The sequence below is a fragment of the Amia ocellicauda genome, chromosome 21 (genome assembly GCF_036373705.1).
Source record: "Amia ocellicauda isolate fAmiCal2 chromosome 21, fAmiCal2.hap1, whole genome shotgun sequence".
Taxonomy (NCBI): Eukaryota; Metazoa; Chordata; class Actinopteri; order Amiiformes; family Amiidae; genus Amia; species Amia ocellicauda.
This window is the reverse complement of record NC_089870.1, coordinates 12,892,051-12,909,882: the sequence shown is the minus strand read 5'-3', so window position 1 is coordinate 12,909,882 and position 17,832 is coordinate 12,892,051. Positions and strand designations below refer to the sequence as shown.

The 17,832-nt window shown below is 39.6% G+C and overlaps 1 protein-coding gene across 1 annotated transcript; it reads right to left on the bottom strand.

The window, feature by feature from the left end:
* Nucleotides 1–7,819: 7,819 nt before the first annotated feature.
* Nucleotides 7,820–10,614, bottom strand: tmem121aa (transmembrane protein 121Aa). Its single transcript, XM_066694250.1, has one exon. The coding sequence runs from the start codon at nucleotides 9,678–9,680 to the stop codon at nucleotides 8,742–8,744; it is 939 nt and encodes a 312-aa protein (XP_066550347.1). The 5' UTR covers nucleotides 9,681–10,614; the 3' UTR covers nucleotides 7,820–8,741.
* Nucleotides 10,615–17,832: the final 7,218 nt, after the last annotated feature.

The window sequence follows — 17,832 nt, the reverse complement described above, 5'->3', positions numbered from 1 at the left end:
TATATATATATTTATATTTCATCAGCAAAAACAAAATAAAAAACACTGGAGGTAAATCAAAAGGGGGTAAATATTAAATTGTGCTTCGGATACATAAACAGGAAAATTATGTTTAGGAGTAACAAAGATTCAACTAATTCACATATTACTTGCTTCTACGATTATTGAAACTTCCAATAAACACTCAATATTGCAGATCTTAAGCAAAGAAAAAAACTTGCAATAACAAAAAGAAACTCAAAGACATTGCTTTTTTGTCAAACCATAAATACCCACAAACATATGCCCCAGAGAAAAAAAAGTTAATTTGTACTAATGAAGGCAACGTCTAAAAGCTGCACAAGAGTTCTAGCATTACTAGAATCCGAAGCTGCTTGACCAGAAAGTGTGTAATGCCAGAGTGTTACAACATGTAATCTTGATGCATTTAAATGGGATTTGTTTCTTCTGATCTACACAACCTACTCCACAAATGAAAAAAATGAAAAATAAAAACCTAAAGTCTTCATTAGATAAGTATTCACTAAGTTTACTATGACACTCCTAACACGTTCCATCTGTGTATAAAAGTGGTTCACATGATTTTAGATTAAATGCACCAGTCTGTGTAAGGTCCCACAGTTGGGTAGTGTATTCAAAGCTAAGAAATTCAAAGCGTAGAGGACAGACTGGTGAGACATATTGTACAAACTGAAAGAGACACCACATATGAAAGATAAATGGACCCAGATTCACAGTGAAGTGAAAAGCAAAAATAAAACAATTGCTATAAAGAGTAAAACACTTATTTTGTAAAGATGAAAAAACAAATGGACCTTTTTCCTTACAACACTGACTCACACACCCATTTCTGCTCAAGGGCTGCTTCAGTGACAGGGCTTGTAAACAGCATTGATCTGATTATCTGAGACCTCTTCTGGTTAAAGTGACAGAGAAGAAATGTCTGATGCTCTTCTCTTCTGAATTACCTGTAAATGATACGCAACTTTAAAACCTGGAGAATTTTATGGATGAAAGAGACTATTGGGAGTATTAACAGGTGCAAATGCAATGCTATTTCAACAGTATCTATATAATCTTTTACCGTCAATGTTTAACGAAACATTTTAAAACAAAACGATACTGTTGTTTTATTTGCGTATACAAGTACTTATAAAGCAAACCAAGTGGTGACAAAATAGAGGGAGTATCATTTTTGTTTTTGTTTTGCCATTTCCATTCCATTGTGTTTACTGGGCTATTGGTTCTAAGCTGGGCACCGGTTCAGTTCGGACTCACTAACCAAGATCAAATAGTCAGGAGAGAAATGCAAACGATTCGTCAATCTAGGGTGTGTTTTCGCACTATGATCAGGTCATCAGGCTCAATGGTTGTGTGGTTTTGCGGTGTGGTCACTGGACCCAGCACTCACAGATCATTTGAACCAGTGAACCCAGTATGAGACTCGGCTCTTGGTTCATGGTCGCGTAACGAGAGGCATTATGTGGGGTCTTGACATATACTGCAGATAAGTTAAATAATCTAAAATAAATTAGAAAAAATGTTACATTGTTACATCTATATATACCAAAAGTCTGGGTGTTCAGATCTGCAATTGATTCATTGCTCAAAACAACTTATTTTATTTTTTAAAGTTTGACATTACTGCCTTAAAATCAAATTAAATAACTCTAAACAAACTACCGTCAGTGTACACTGTAATGTAACACCCCTATTCTGATTGGTTACTTAAGTTAGCTGATGTAATGCATCGCGAAAAAATGCTGGCATTTAGGCAAGGTGGAAAATTGCTGGTGTCGAAATGCAGGCATAAACCCATTCACACAGAACTTGCTGGCAACAAAATGCCACCATTCAGTGTGAATGGAGTATATGTTTTTGCAAAGAGGGGAATCCCTATTCCGTTCCCTTACTCCTATACTCCGGATGAGATTAATCAAATGCTGTCAAACTTTTTTTCCCTACACACTTTGTAACAAATTATTACTTTAACTCATGCAAGTTATAAGATGGAACATACTCACCATCAAAACAGCTGTTGGTTATAGAGGAATCCCCTCCTGGCTGGCTCGCAAATTGTAAGACATTCAATTTGTAAGGAATCCATAGGACCACAGTGAAACAATAAGATATTGTAGCGTGTCAGGGGGGTATCACCCCTCATCCATTACTATGTGTGGTGTTTTTGGGCAAATTGTATGTGACTAGTCCTTTTGGGGACTATTTCCCCTTGCATATTGGCGTAGGAATACGTCGTATGCATCAGTAGTGCCAGGGCACTGTGCATGTGATTGCAGGAGGGTCCCTTGCTAAATGAAGTCCCTACCATGTGTTTATGTTGCTGTACTATTGGTTGTTGGGCATTGATCACATAGGGTGAATGTGTGGGGATAGGTGAGCTACCGGCAGGGGGGTTGGACCTGTGCGGTAGTCACGCATAAACGGGGGAAATATTTTACGGGGTTTGGGTGGGGTTCGCCACAGTTGGCGCCACTGGGTAGCTAACACAACGCTTAGCATATTGGTGAATGTGAGTGGGTCTGGGCATGTTTCTCAGAATGAATCCCATAAGATGACGAGTGGAGACTGCTTCTTCTTCCCCACCATATTCATTACAATATTGATTAAATAATGGTAATAAAATAATACATAGAAGCAGGTGACAGAGATGCAGAGGATCCCTGGACTCTGTGAAGGTTCAGAGAAAAATCAGTGCAGCCATTTATAGGTTGAGACCTTGAAACTGAACAAAGATAACATATATGGGTAAAAGAGGAAGAATCAATGAATAATCATTAAAAGCTGATTAATTTGCAAGTCTAAAAGAATTTCTTTGGCTACTGAATAATCAACAATTTACCCTTTGGTAGAATTCCAATTCACCACTGTGACCTAGTGGACAACTCTCAGAAGCAACAGGAAGATTTGTTATCAATGTAATCATTTTTACCTCAACCCCTTGAAAGTGTCAAGGCTAGAAAAATCAAATGTTTTGAAAACCGAATGTCATGTCTGCTTTAGACTTCTAAAGACACAGAAGAAAGGCAGACACGTACGGGCCCTGTAAGAGCTAAAATGAATTAATTTGGATAAGTTCAATACAGTTGCTGATCAATACTTGAAATTCTCATAGAGGAGAATGTCAATAAATTATGGTGGGATGTTCTATGGGGTTAATTTTAGTCTTGTTGACAAAGGGATCCAGGCTGGTGAAATCTATTCTCTATTTGCATGAGTACATGCCCCGAATAACACCTCCCTTGGTTCAAGACATTCAGGAAAATCAATGGACTGAAGACCTCTGTCATTTACAATTGACCGTTGGCATTTGACCATTGACCTTTGATCATGGGTTTACCTTTTTCATTGTTGTCCACTCATGCCCCTTTTATCACCTTCACAGTTAACCCATATGTGGTTTTTAAAGTCTCAATTCTTTCTAAAAAATCTAAGTGCATATCTCTGCACGTTTTATGAGTCATAGGATTAAAATTGTTTAGATTGAAACACTGCGGACACCCATGAAAAATACAGCCAGCAGACTCCTAGGTCATACGTTCCCCATTTACCTCAGAAAATCCATTTTGATCTCTCCATAATTTAATGCATATCTGATCAGGATGTTGTTTCCATCAGACATGTGTAGCGACCAGCATATTGTGTTGGTTTAATGAATAACAATTGATATAAAGTGGTGATTCTTTAACTCTTCTCCATCTGCAGATCTCTGACCTCAGAGTCTGGTCAGTTCTACCGGTAATACAATGCATCAAATATGTGCTGTGTTGTCTCTAAATCCAGTTTAGGGGGGATATGGACATCTTGATAGAAAGCCATCATTCAGGAGATGGGGCCTCAGCCTGCTCGACGCCAGCTTGACACTTTCTCATGTAATGGAAATCTATGATTCTGTTGTGGAAGATGTCAATTGCCCCCTCCACATCTCACCATCAAAGAGGACATGAGGTCATAAGTCCCCTGAAAGCTCCCTGATGAGCAGCCAATCAGCAGGCAATGTAACTATCCTAAGTGAGATCCACTAATGAGGAACGTACCACGGGGGTCCGGGCCGCAGCCCACAGCTGGAATAAAGCCTATCAGCACAATTGAATTTGTTGATCTGCCTGCTCTTCACAGGCTCTCGAAATACACAGCTCCCATCAAGACACAATGCAAGTCTGTGTTTCATGCTGCTTGAATTGCAGAACAAACTCTGAACCCAGCCAGCAGCTCACCCCCAGACAGAGAAACCGTATTAAAAATTCTATACAAAGTCATTGGGCTTTGTGTATAACTCGTTGCTCAAACTAGCATTCTCATCTGATCAACAAGATAGTGCCTAGTTTGAGCATTTTTGACCGTTGAACTGAACTAGATTAATTTAGTCCAGTAGCTACTCACTCTGTACTAAAGACTGTTTGTCCTCGCTACACCAGCAGAACACTCATCTTGCACAGAGAACTGTAATTCTGAGATGTAATTCCAGCCCTCTGAAAACACCATATGCTGGTCCACAGACCTTTGGATTGCAGACCTCGTCACTCTGCTGAACAGGGTGTCCTGGCAGCTTACCCCAAGGGCAGATCTTCTGTCCTAGGCGCATATGTGTGGCACCCAAACCCAGACCTGAACGGCAGTGCATCATAGCTCTAGGACTATCCGAGGTGGTCATGGCCACGATCCAGTCAGTGAGAGTTCCCTCTATGAGGTTGCTGTACTCCTATAGTTGACAGTCTGTGAAGACATGGTGTCTGGACAAAGGACACGACCTGATCACATGCCCTATTGCAGTGATTTTGCAATTTTGGCAGGAGCTGTCGGATGCTGGCATGTCCTCCTCCATGCTCAGGATCCATTTAGCAGCCATTTCCATGTGTCATGTCCACATTGATGGAGAATCGCCTGGACTCCCAGTTCTTGAAGGTAGCAGACTGAAGCCTCCTCTCTCTCTCTCCCTGCCTGGTGTCTTGTTGTAGTGCTTGATACACTTTTATAGGTCCCGCTTGGGCCGCTTCACTAAGCTGAGTTGAAGCTGGTCTATAGTTTCATATGCGCTGTATTACCTTTGTATTGTACAACATACCAGTATGTCAATACTTCCTGATGCCCAGTATGTTCTTACTGCTCAAAGGGCTAAAGGATGTATTTCTGTTGGCCAGAGTGTCTGCTGGAGCGAACTGCATGCCCTTTCATTGCATTCATCCTGCGCTGGCTTTGCTGGCAATAGCTCCAGGGTTACACTTTGGCCTAACCCTGCTTTTCTCCCAAAAGTCCTTCAATGTTAACAGGCCTGTGTTTCGAGGAGAGGAGTTATGGAGTGATTTCACTGTCAAAATTAGTGAGCACAGAAATACAACTTGTACAATCAAAACTAAACTTACAGTTTTTATGTTATGCTTAGAATTAAATTCTGCGCTCGTTCAATATTGTTTACACATCTGAGGTTCTGTATGTGTTCGTTCAATCTCGTTTACACATTTGCAGTTCTCTCTACACGCTCACAGTTATTTTTTGACAGTGTTTTCACACTGACTTTCAAAAACAATGTGTAGATCAGGCAACCTAGAATCCTAGATAATCATCGGCACTATCAATCTCCATTCTCATCAAAAATGGCTGACCACACGACAGCAGAGGGAGAGTCTAAAAAAGCTGAACGTGGATTAATGTGCTCTAAACATAACCATTACTTTGCAAAGTTTGTATGTTTACAGTTAGCACGTCCTAATACTATGAATAGAGGATGGATATGTTTTTACTGACATAAACAATATGATTACGACCTTAAGCCCTGCATATAATAATTCACTTAAGGTGAATATCACTTAATGTAGAAAATGCTCAACGTGACTTACTGTACTGTACGTTTACATCCAATCTATAAATGACAAGACTGACACTTTCCAAACTGTTACACAAAAGATTGGATTACCAGTCCTAGAAAAGAACAGGCGTTTATCTTGACACAGTCAATATCAACTTCACGTCAGTCTTGTCATTTATATAATTTGGATATCAATGGTTTTAAGTACAGTAAATCACATTAAGCACAATTCAGCTTGGCAACAAAACAATAGGGCTTAGAAAAGACTAGACAGTTATGCTTTTAATGTCACTTTAAACATCCAATCTTTTGTGTAACAGTTTGGAAAGTGTCAGTCTAGTTTTGCTTGTACAAGTTGTATTTCTGTGCTCGCTAATTTTGACAGTGAACTCACTCCAATCAGGAGTTTGCACCTGCCCTGTCAGGAAACTGCAGCACTACATAGACTGTACTAGGGGGGTCCACTCCAGAGACAAGCTGTTTGTGTCCTATGGCGCGCAGACACTGGGACAGCCCCTGTCTTAACAAAAGCTGTCTGTCTCATTGGATTATGCATGCTATTGCTATGACCTACAAGTCTTTGTGCATCCCAGTGCCTGACATTTGACTGACCCTGGGCCTCACCACATACGTTTATACGGTTCTGCAGACCATAAGTGACAGGCCTGGCTCCCTCTAAGGGAATCCAGTGCTGAATTCAGTTTCCTGTGTTTCCCAATCTCCCACCTCTGCTTATGTTTGTACCTGTCTTCCAGCCTCTGTCTGAGCATTATGGTAGGCTGTTTGTTTGGGAAGTCACTGTTGTGAACTTCCCTCAAAGAAATACTTAAATAATTCAATAAATAATTTAAAGAAAAGGTCTTTGTTTATATTGAGCAGTTGAAGTGCAGCCCTGTCTTGGCTCCTGCTCTTATTGTTAGTGATGCATGAGCACCTCTGGCCCTACACCTCACTTTGTGTGTAATTTGGAAATCCCAGTGGAGCTTGGCCTTTGCCCTGATCCTGGGTCTCTACTTGGATGATGTACTGACAGTTGTTACTGCCTGCCCCTCCTGTTTTTCATATGCTACACGCAAGAGAAAAGAATGGAAAAAACAAACAAGGAAGCATCTTTCCCAGTAGAGCAGCCCTGCTCCTGTTGTTGTTTGGCTGAGGCAGTGCAGGAGCCTAATGGCCCCTGCCCCCCTTTGTGAATGATGGTTTAGTATTCCAGTAGAGCGTGACCTTTGACTCGCTCCTGGTTTTATATTGTGGTGGCAGGCCCTGCAGCCCCCACTGCTGTTTCCTTGGGTCTGGGCGTGAAGGTCCCTGTTGTTTCCCGGCCTCCATTATGACTGTTGGTTGTATTCCAGTTGAGCGTGACTTTTGATATACTTCTGTGCAGGTTTCTTTGTTCTTGCCCCTTTGTTATTCTATTCAGTAGAGCTTGACTCCGGTTTTCCTTGATTTTTGGAGGGACTGCAACCCCAGTTATCTGAAAAAGAGGTCTTGCGTGAGTCTCTGACTCCGGCAAAAAAAGGTTGGATGCTCAAAACGGCCTATAGGCAGCTTTGTTAGACAGTTGCGTTCATTAAGTTCCCATAGAAACAACAATGCCCCATCCCCTGTATTCTCTTTTTAAGATTTTCATTTTCAGCCAAACTGGAGGTTACGGCCTACATTTCAAATGAAATATAAATCTTTCAATATTTCCAGTAGGCACAGTAGGCATAAAAAAAAAAAATCAGAAACATAGGATTCAAACATATATCTTAAAAAAATTGTAAATATGTATTTATGAAGTAAATACAAATTATAACCAAACACGAATACATTTTGCATGTAATTTTATTAAAACAGATAATTTGAATACCTTCCCACTGAAAAAATCGGAGCAATAATAATAATAATAATAATAATAATAATAATAATAATAATAATAATAATAATAATAATAATAGTAATAATCTGCTCAAAGATAAGAAAACGAACCTTCAAACAGATTTGTCAATCAAATAGATGAATAAACCACAAAGCTTGGTCAGATGATTTTCATGGCTTGTGTGGGTGAATGTGTGTGTGAATATATATTTCCATATACATACATATACACACACGTATACATACACACACACACACATTATATCCTCACACACATACAAAATGTATGCAGATACTAAGGCAGAAATCTGAAGGAATTGTTTAATCTGACCATGTTTTCACATAATGCAAGATTGTGCTGAGCTTTGGGAAACTTCAGATTTAAATGAAACATTGATCATCAAACTTGATAGTCAAGGGAACAATACAAGTAAAAAGATTTCCATCTCCAGGCCCTTGCTCCCCCTGGCTGGCTGTACAACTCTTCATAGAAACAGAACTGTGAAAATAAATGTTACATACACTGTCCATTGCACTACCAACAAAGAGAATCAAACTTCAACATTAAAAATAAATCTCAAGTATATTTTTTTTGTTCGTAAAAAAAAAAAGAAAAAAGAAATTTCCCACAGATACATATCATTTAAACTTTACAAATAAGCTGAACTGAACAATCAGTATTTTTCTAAAACTCAGGTTTGTGTTTTTTGTTTTTGTTTTGTTTTAATACCAGGCTCTGTTTGGAACTCATTTGTCCTTGTTTCAAACACCAGCGCGACAAAAGTAGCATTTCAAAAAGTCATCAGTCAATGCAAGATGCTTTGTAGTCTTCCTGAGACGAATCTGTGATACCTCTCAGAGAGATTGTGGTTTGTAGAGATTTCATAGTTTTTTTAGTTTTTAGTTTTTTTATCAATCACTCAGCTGCTCTCTGTGGTGCTGGGCTTGAGGTGATGTGAAAAGGGTGGGAGGAGTAGGAGAAGGCTCTTTTGGGATGTGATCTTGGCGAAAGCTCCAAGGAATGGGAGAGAACTGGACAACAGCAGTGGTATTGTTGTCATGTGTCCACAATTTCACGGGTGGGCGACTGTTCGTGGGGCACGCCAGTTGTGTTGGGGAGGGTCTGGTTGTGGGAGATAGAGTTCTGCTGCAGCTCCAGAGCGATGGCGTTCTGGGGGAACTCCTTCACCTGCCTCTTGTACTCGAGGAAAGTGCAGGCCTTGGTGGCAATGGCCACAATGTTCTTGCCAATGAAGATGGTGGAGACGCGGCTATCTTGGAACAAGACCATGTTGACGGCCCTAATGAAGATGGTGACAATGTTGATGGTAACCAAGCTCAGTACTGGGTAGAGCATCATTTTCTGTGGGGAGATGTGCTCTCCCTGCATGCTGATCTCACTGAGAGACACACAGGGTAGGATCAGCAAAAGGATGTAGCAGTAGAAAAACATGAGCCCCTCGGCCCAGATGGGAAGCCCCGTTTTATGGGGCTCCCACAAGTTGGCTTGAATGTCTAAGATATCCAAGAGATCCAAAGCCACCCAAAAGAGGCGCCCTCGAAGGTCCTCCTTCTTCCGGAAAGTTCTTATATACTCCATGCTGTCCAGAGCCACCAGAATCAGGTAGAGCCCAGGCACGCATATAGAAAGCAAAAGCGTCAAGGCTTTACGGGCAACTGTTTCCAAATTGCGCTTGTCTGCTTTGTAGTTCTGAAAGATGAAGTACAGCTTGATCTCCAGGACGAAGATGTATAGAAACCAGAGGATCATGGCGTATCCCCTCTTAGCAGTCTTTACTTCGGCTCCAACCCAGACAGCTACGTAGCGCAGCACGATTAGGAAGCAGATGTCCCCTACCAGAACGATGATACACACCCCTATCTTCCGGGGCCCCTGGTTCTGCTCCACAAGGTAGGCATCCATAAAGGCCATGCTGGTCATGATGACAATCGTTGTGAGACACACGTGACGTTTGTCTGGAGGTGGCAACACCATGGTGATGTCACAGGTTTTGTGGGACTTTATCCTTCCGTGGTTTTAAAGGCTGAGGTTAGTTTAAGTGACTTTATTTTCCAACATACAATTTTAAAACAGGACAAAAGCTGCACATTCACTTCTGGTTTGAATCAAATTCAAAACACAGACAGTAAATTAAATGATATCCTGCATTCTAGTTCTGATCTCCTGTGGTTCCACACCCCAAAAAACGAATTTAAAGAGAAGGAATAAAGATAGGCACAACTCTGATTAGATTTCCCATCATTGTGATCCCACAACTAAAAATGTGACCATGCATCAAGATGAGAGGAAAATAAAACATGAGTGCACAGCCAATTCCAGAATCTGACAGTCACATCTGAGCTCTGTCCTATGAAGGCATTGAACAGGGACTTTGGGGAAAACTTCATTCAGCGTAATTCCATCGATACTCTCAGATTTAAAGGCTAAAACAACCTTTTTAGGGTCTCATATAACGTAGGAACAACATGACTGCAGGTTCCTCTGACAAACAGGCTAGGTTCCTCAAAAAGAAATATAGAAGTATACAAATGGAACAAAAATACTGTCTTGTTCACATTTGGAAGGACTTTTGTTAACAGACAGCAAATTCAAATAATGATTTCCATGATAGTTGCTTGAACAGGCCTTCGAATTGCAGACGAAAGCAGACAAAATAAGTCGACCTATCCTGATACAGTGATTAGGAAGAGGAGAGTGGCAGCCAGCCAGGCTAATGCAGGCGATCTAATAAATCACGGTAGGGGATATTGGAGCTGCTGGTGGAAAGCTAAAAGCCATTCATCATGAAGACCCTGGAGACGTCACGGCAGGGATCTCCATCTCTTTGCCGTCCCCTTCTGCTAGTGTCATCAGTGGTGAAAAATGCATTCTTTCCCAGTGATGCTTGACTCCTTTTCCTCTGCTCTGAATGCAATCTAGGGGAAGAAAAAGGACAGTCAGCGCAAACACAACTATAATTCAAAAAAAGTGACAGCCGCCCAGCCCTTTCTACTTGGCCTCTCTCTCTTTCTCTCTTTCTCTCTCTCTCTCTCTCTCCTGCTGTCTCTCTCCCGCAACCGGAGAAGCAGTGCTTGGCTCAGACTGCAACACCGCTCAAGCACACTGACTCATCCCTGGTGCCCCTCACCCCCAGAATGAATAGGCTGTCAGAGGGGGATCGAGAATGCACACGCCTTGTATTTAAATCATGGGCTTGTCACTTTGTCAGCGTGTTGATCACAGTGTGGTCCGCTGTTCACAAAGAGCTTCGCACAAGCCCTGACAGGTAGGTACCTTTATTATTTATTTCATAATATCATAACCAGATCGCTCATTCCAAGCTGTCACACATATATTTTACTCCTGAATAGTTTGGTCAGCATTCCAAGCTGAATACCCAAACTCTTTTCTCAAGAACTCTTATTTGTGTATGACATTATTTTATAAAAAAAACAACTAATAAATAGTTAGTGGCATGAATTAAATTGCTGTGTATGCTCCAGTGATCTAAACACATTCTATTTGTTAATGTCTGTGTATTGATTGATGGATTTTTCTATTAGTAGGCTTTGTCTGATCACATGATCCCACAAATGTTTAGAACACAAAACAAGAAATCCCTTAATTGTTTAAATGATGGTGCAACACAAACAATCATACTAAGGTAAAGCCAAACATAAGGGATCCACATGAAACCTGGATCTACAGTGTATGATAATGTATTACCTCTCTGAAAAGAAGATTAAAGAGGACTTGTACGGCTGTCATTTAATTGCCAACTTCACTTATAAATACACATTTAACCCGTAACCCAAACCCTGGCACAGTACCACATCCCCATAACTTGCAGAACTTTAGTCATGTATCACCATCAGTCTTTGTCAGTGCAGTCCTAATAATGTCCCAGAGCATATTTATTCAGTTTGCACTCGGCTTCACTCCCCTGTCAAGCCAGTACCATAACATTTCCACAGGGTTAAGGTCAGTGGACTGGGAAGACCAGAATATCCATTATAAAATATGTTACTTTTCTCTCTGATTTAAGGAAGACGTGACATGAATCGACACTGAAGAATAAATATGTAATGCATTAGCAGGGTAGACACAGCCTGCTTCCTCTTGAGTTGACAGTAAGCTTGGGTTTACTTTAAACACCTACTAGTTTAAGTAGAATTGTTTATACAGGTGTTCTATGGTATTTTAGTGACACCCTTTGTTACTGGCAATTTACAAAACAACATATAAGCTGAAGTACTTTGCTCAAGGGTACAACAGCAGTGTCCCTCACCTGGGATTGAACCCACAACCCTCTGCACCACAATCCAGAACCCAAACATGCCACATTTAAGTTGTATTTTTAAATGATGCTACTATCAAAGGATACTTGATACTCTACATAGGAGCATTACAATTTGAAATAATTTACACATTTCTAATTCTTTTTTATTATTTGAAACACATTTGTAAAATATACGTCTGTTATAGTATGTATTCAATCAGAACTGTTTTCAATGTTTAACTCTTAGTAATTAAGTATGTTGTACATTTGTCTTGTCTTATCACCATTTCACAACTTTATTTTTACCTCAGTGTTCCCTGGCATGCAGACCCTGAGTTAGAAAGGTCCCTGTACAACTAATCCAGCAAAACGTTGCCACTGAAACAGCCGTGCTCCCTTCCCATATGGACGTGGTGGGCCTCACAGTGTTCCCAGTGCTGAATTCAGCCATCACATAGATGCAATCCACCCCCTTTTTTAAATGTGGGATTTACTTGCACAGTCTCTTACTTTTGTAGCTGTGAGTGATTATGGTATGGATTTAAATGAACTGAAACCAAATCAAATAGACTACTCAGTTGACCTCTTGATAATTGAAAAAAACACGCACTTGTATTGAAAAAAATGTGAAATAAAATGCATACACCTAATTAAAGACATTTGGGTTCTGACAGTCAGCTATTAGATGCAGTTAAAGCGTTTCATAAAACCCTGTTTCCTGCATTGATTTGACTCTTCCTCCATTCGTCTTTTGAAATTAGCTTTGCCTTTAAAATCCCTCAAAAACAGATACATTTTACTTGCCATTAATTGTTTGCTGCACAGTTCAAGTACAGTGCCTTGAATGTTCAGGAAAAGTGGAATATGTGTTACTAAAGGGAATGGTAAGATGATAAAATCCCAAGAGGGAATTGGAGTTAATGATATATAAGGATAGTTAGTGGTGTAGTCGAGGGCATATGCAGGCATGTAATTTGCGTATACCCTCCTGTAATTACAGTACAATCTACATACAATCTAATATGATTATCTGAAGCTTATATGTCTTGTTTTTTTAGGACATTTCTGTATAATTGAACAAAGCTGCTGCTGCTTTTGAGAGAACATGAGGAGTCTCATTGAACGAAAGGAAGACATTTTCCTGGTATGCTTACAGGGAGACAACAGTGAACAAGTCTGCTTTCTAATGATCATAAACAGTTTGTTGCCTATTACACAGCATGGCAAAAATACAGAGCTAATTAGTGCTTAAAAACCTGAAGAGGCATTATACCATACCATTATAGAGGCAGGGTTAGCCTTTACCCAATACATGTTGCTGTAATTTATGCCTACAATAAGGCATGCTTCACTTTACCTCACTCAACAAACAAACAGAGTGCCAAGGTAATAGTAATCTGTTACAGCACAGTGCAGGCAATTCCACAATAAAAATACATAAAATCCCTCTTTGCAGTTCATTCTTTTGGCTTAAAACCTTTGTTGTCATGCTGTTAACACCTGTTTGTTTTTCTAATGAGGAGAGTGGCAAAGTGTCACATAAAATGGCTAAATAATTAACCAAAGAATATTAAATGCTTAATGTTTTTTTGTATTTAGTACCCTGTGTGTATGTACAGTGAGGGAAAAAAGTATTTGATCCCCTGCTGATTTTGTACGTTTGCCCACTGACAAAGAAATGATCAGTCTATAATTTTAATGGTAGGTGTATTTTAACAGTGAGAGACAGAATAACAACCAAAAAATCCAGAAAAACGCATTTCAAAAAAGTTATAAATTGATTTGCATGTTAATGAGGGAAATAAGTATTTGACACCTTCGACTTAGTACTTGGTGGCAAAACCCTTGTTGGCAATCACAGAGGTCAGACGTTTCTTGTAGTTGGCCACCAGGTTTGCACATATCTCAGGTGGGATTTTGTCCCACTCCTCTTTGCAGATCCTCTCCAAGTCATTATGGTTTCGAGGCTGACGTTTGGCAACTCGAACCTTCAGCTCCCTCCACAGATTTTCTATGGGATTAAGGTCTGGAGACTGGCTAGGCCACTCCAGGACCTTAATGTGCTTCTTGAGACACTCCTTTGTTGCCTTGGCTGTGTGTTTTGGGTCATTGTCATGCTGGAATACCCATCCATGACCCATTTTCAATGCCCTGGCTGAGGGAAGGAGGTTCTCACCCAAGATTTGACGGTACATGGCCCGTCAGGGGGACCTTGCGGGCGCTGCAGGATTTCAGTCCTTCATGGCGTAGTTTGTTACCAATTGTTTTCTTGGTGACTATGGTCCCAGCTGCCTTGAGATCATTAACAAGATCCTCCCGTGTAGTTCTGGGCTGATTCCTCACCGTTCTCATGATCATTGAAACTCCATGAGGTGAGATCTTGCATGGAGCCCCAGACCGAGGGAGACTGACAGTTATTTTGTGTTTCTTCCATTTGCGAATAATCGTACCAACTGTTGTCACCTTCTCACCAAGCTACTTGGCGATGGTCCTGTAGCCCATTCCAGCCTTGTGTAGGTCTACAATCTTGTCCCTGACATCCTTGGACAGCTCTTTGGTCTTGGCCATGGTGGAGAGTTTGGAATCTGATTGATTGATTGCTTCTGTGGACAGGTGTCTTTTATACAGGTAACGAGCTGAGATTAGGAGCACTCCCTTTAAGAGAGTGCTCCTAATCTCAGCTCGTTACCTGTATAAAAGACACCTGGGAGCCAGAAACCTTGCTAATTGATAGGGGATCAAATACTTATTTCCCTCATTAACATGCAAATCAATTTATAACTTTTTAGAAATGTGTTTTTCTGTTTTTTTTGTTGTTATTCTGTCTCTCACTGTTAAAATACACCTAACATTAAAATTATAGACTGATCATTTCTTTGTCAGTGGGCAAACGTACAAAATCAGCAGGGGATCAAATACTTTTTTCCTTCACTGTACATGTGTGTGTGTGTGTGTGTGTGTGTGTGTGTGAGAGAGAGAGAGAGAGAGAGAGAGAGAGAGAGAGAGAGAGAGAGAGAGAGAGAGAGAGAGAGAGTGGGTGAGTGTGTGTATTATTATTTTTTTGCTTTGTTTAACCAAGTAGTAATGTGCAGTTATATGGTACTCCTATAGTATTTTATTGCCTATTACTGTATTGTGATTAAGGAAGACACTGGACAGACATATTTCATAATCAGGAAATACACGATTGCAAGATAGACAAAAACAGCACCAGGTCACTGCTGGGAGAAATCCAAGGGAAGCATAATTCAGAAACATAATGTTAATATCTAGTGATTTTTTAATTTTTATTTTTCCTATTATTAGCTTCTTGATACTTTCATATAGGTGTTTGAACAGTACAATTAAGTTTCTTTGCACTTTCTGACAGTCTTGTTAGGTTTATATATGGTTCAGAGTGAGGTTTAATTAGGTGGGCAGGTAAAAGGTAAGAAAGTCTGGGCCCACTGTTATATTTAGGTTATTGGAAACATTTGACTTGTTAAACTGAGATATGGGGTCAGACGTATTATAATAATACTAATCATTAGTAGTAGTATTAGTGCTTTTGTTGTATTGATTTATTTATATATTCCAAGCAAAATATAAAGTTTATATGAATCACAATACTTACAGCATTACTTAAGTGCAGATATAGGAAAAGCACAGAAGCAGATTAATAGAGCCCTTAAACAAAACAAAACAAAATACAGCTACTTGGCAGCAATGCTGGGTGGAACAGCAGTCAGACAGACACAGAGAAAATGTGCACAGTCTACACGTACAGTCAGAACAGATGTGTTTTGAGGAGGTGCCCGGAGGTAATTAGAGACAGTGCAGTCCTCATGTTCTCAGGCATACAAAAGATTAAAAGCTTGATCTGGAAATACAACATTCAATATTGAAAAATTCCCCCTTTGAGATTAAAACAAATGTGTTATTGTTTTTATTATTATTGTGCAGACACCTTATTGAAGGGGACTTAATCATACACACGATATAACAAGGACAACAATGTCACAACATCATCTTTGCATTAATGAATCAAATTAGCGTATAAGAGACTTTTAGAATAACCAAATATTTGACATGTAAAGTATTTGTAGTTCATTTATTCTGGGCTTGAATTAGTTTCAAAACTAGTAAAGACCTTATTAACTAACCTTATTAAATTATTAACCTCAGCAATACACTTAATTGAAACCCAGGCCACATTCAAGTTTGAAGCTGAGCCCAAGCCCTGTACACAATGCTGGCTCCTGTGTTGTAGCCTAAACTACAATACATAATCACGTTTCTCAATACAACACAAACACATTTCTGTCACTTCTACTGGATAGCGTTATATGTAATATATGCAGCCCAAAAAAACACAACATATAACACAGTAAAGCAATAATTACATTATACAATTGTAGTACTAATGAAAGTAAAATTAACCAAGAACAAGTACAAAATACAGTGTATGATTCTGTTTAGCGGTAGTAAGGTTTGAGTAAGGGCAGAATATACAGCAATAGTTACTTCAGTGCTACATGCATTAAATGATTCATGCTAAATGATTCAGAATGAATCTGCTGCTGAAACATAATGATTTAACACAAAACTAGAATCTGTTTCTTAGTCACCCTGACCCCTTCAAGATTAGCACCCATCTGTGTGCTTCGTAGATGCAATAGGCAGTAACTACTTTTGAGCAAATTCAATCTAAAAGCTCCTGCTGTCCATTACAGAATTAGTAAGCTTTATGATTCATCAACAGAGAACCAGAGGAGGCTCACAAAAAACAATCTGAAAACCAGCAGCATGTGCATACAGTGGGAAAAGATGTACTGTTGTTTGTTATGTGTTCTCTTGCTTTTAAAATAGTGGTTTTCTTAGAATTAGGGTAATACATTTCTCACTTGGTTATTACTGAGAGCAGAATTTCAAAATGAGATCAAAGGACCTTTCTTCTGGATTCCCATTATGTAATCTAATAACACTCTCAGCCAAGGATGCGTTTCTCTTGAGTTTGCAATTACAGTAATTACTATGCTGATTAGCTTACAAATGTATTCTATGTACTTATACTTTTTAAAATGACTTCGCTTGAATGAGTTCTTTCTTATTTATGAAACCATTGTATGAGTTTAATCAGCTGTTAACTGTTTTTTTGCTTACTACTTTCCTCTTTCAATTGCTTGTTGTTCATTAGTGAATATGATACATAAAATACATATAATAAAGGTGATCATGGTTCAAAACAAAACTGCTCCATAGAACAGTCTAGTTGACTCATTATTCCACTTCCTGATCCCTGAATTCTGGTGTAAGTTATTAGCTCTTGTTGATTACATTCAAATGAAAACATTTCTTGAGATTCCCCAGTGGAGACCATCATGATGCTCATACAAATCAATGAATCATTTAGTTCTGTCCGATATCAAAGACCAACATATTCTGTTAAATACATTTTTTAAGGTGGAATGCATCAACTGCTTTTCCAAAATGTTAGATCTCTGGAGCAGAGACAGACCCTGTTCAAAAGATAAACCAATCGGAAGCCTTTCATGGAGTCGGGTCTCCGCTGAAAGACCAACTCTAGCCTTGGACACCATCCATCTACGTTAGTTCATTTTTAACAGTCATCTTAATCATCAATATCTAAAGACCGTGAATATGTTATTGATTAGTTAAGCAAGGCATTTGTACAGATAAGGGAAATCTGGTCAATGTGGACTGTTCCAAATGATCACCACATGACTGAATTGACCAAAACGTTTAAGAAACGTTTCCAAGTCTCCACCCTGCTGGATTGGGACTCTGCAGGACAAGGCCTGGAAACCCCTGAGGTATATGAGTGCTGCCAATGATCCCTCATCAGTAGGTGTACATTTTTGACATTTT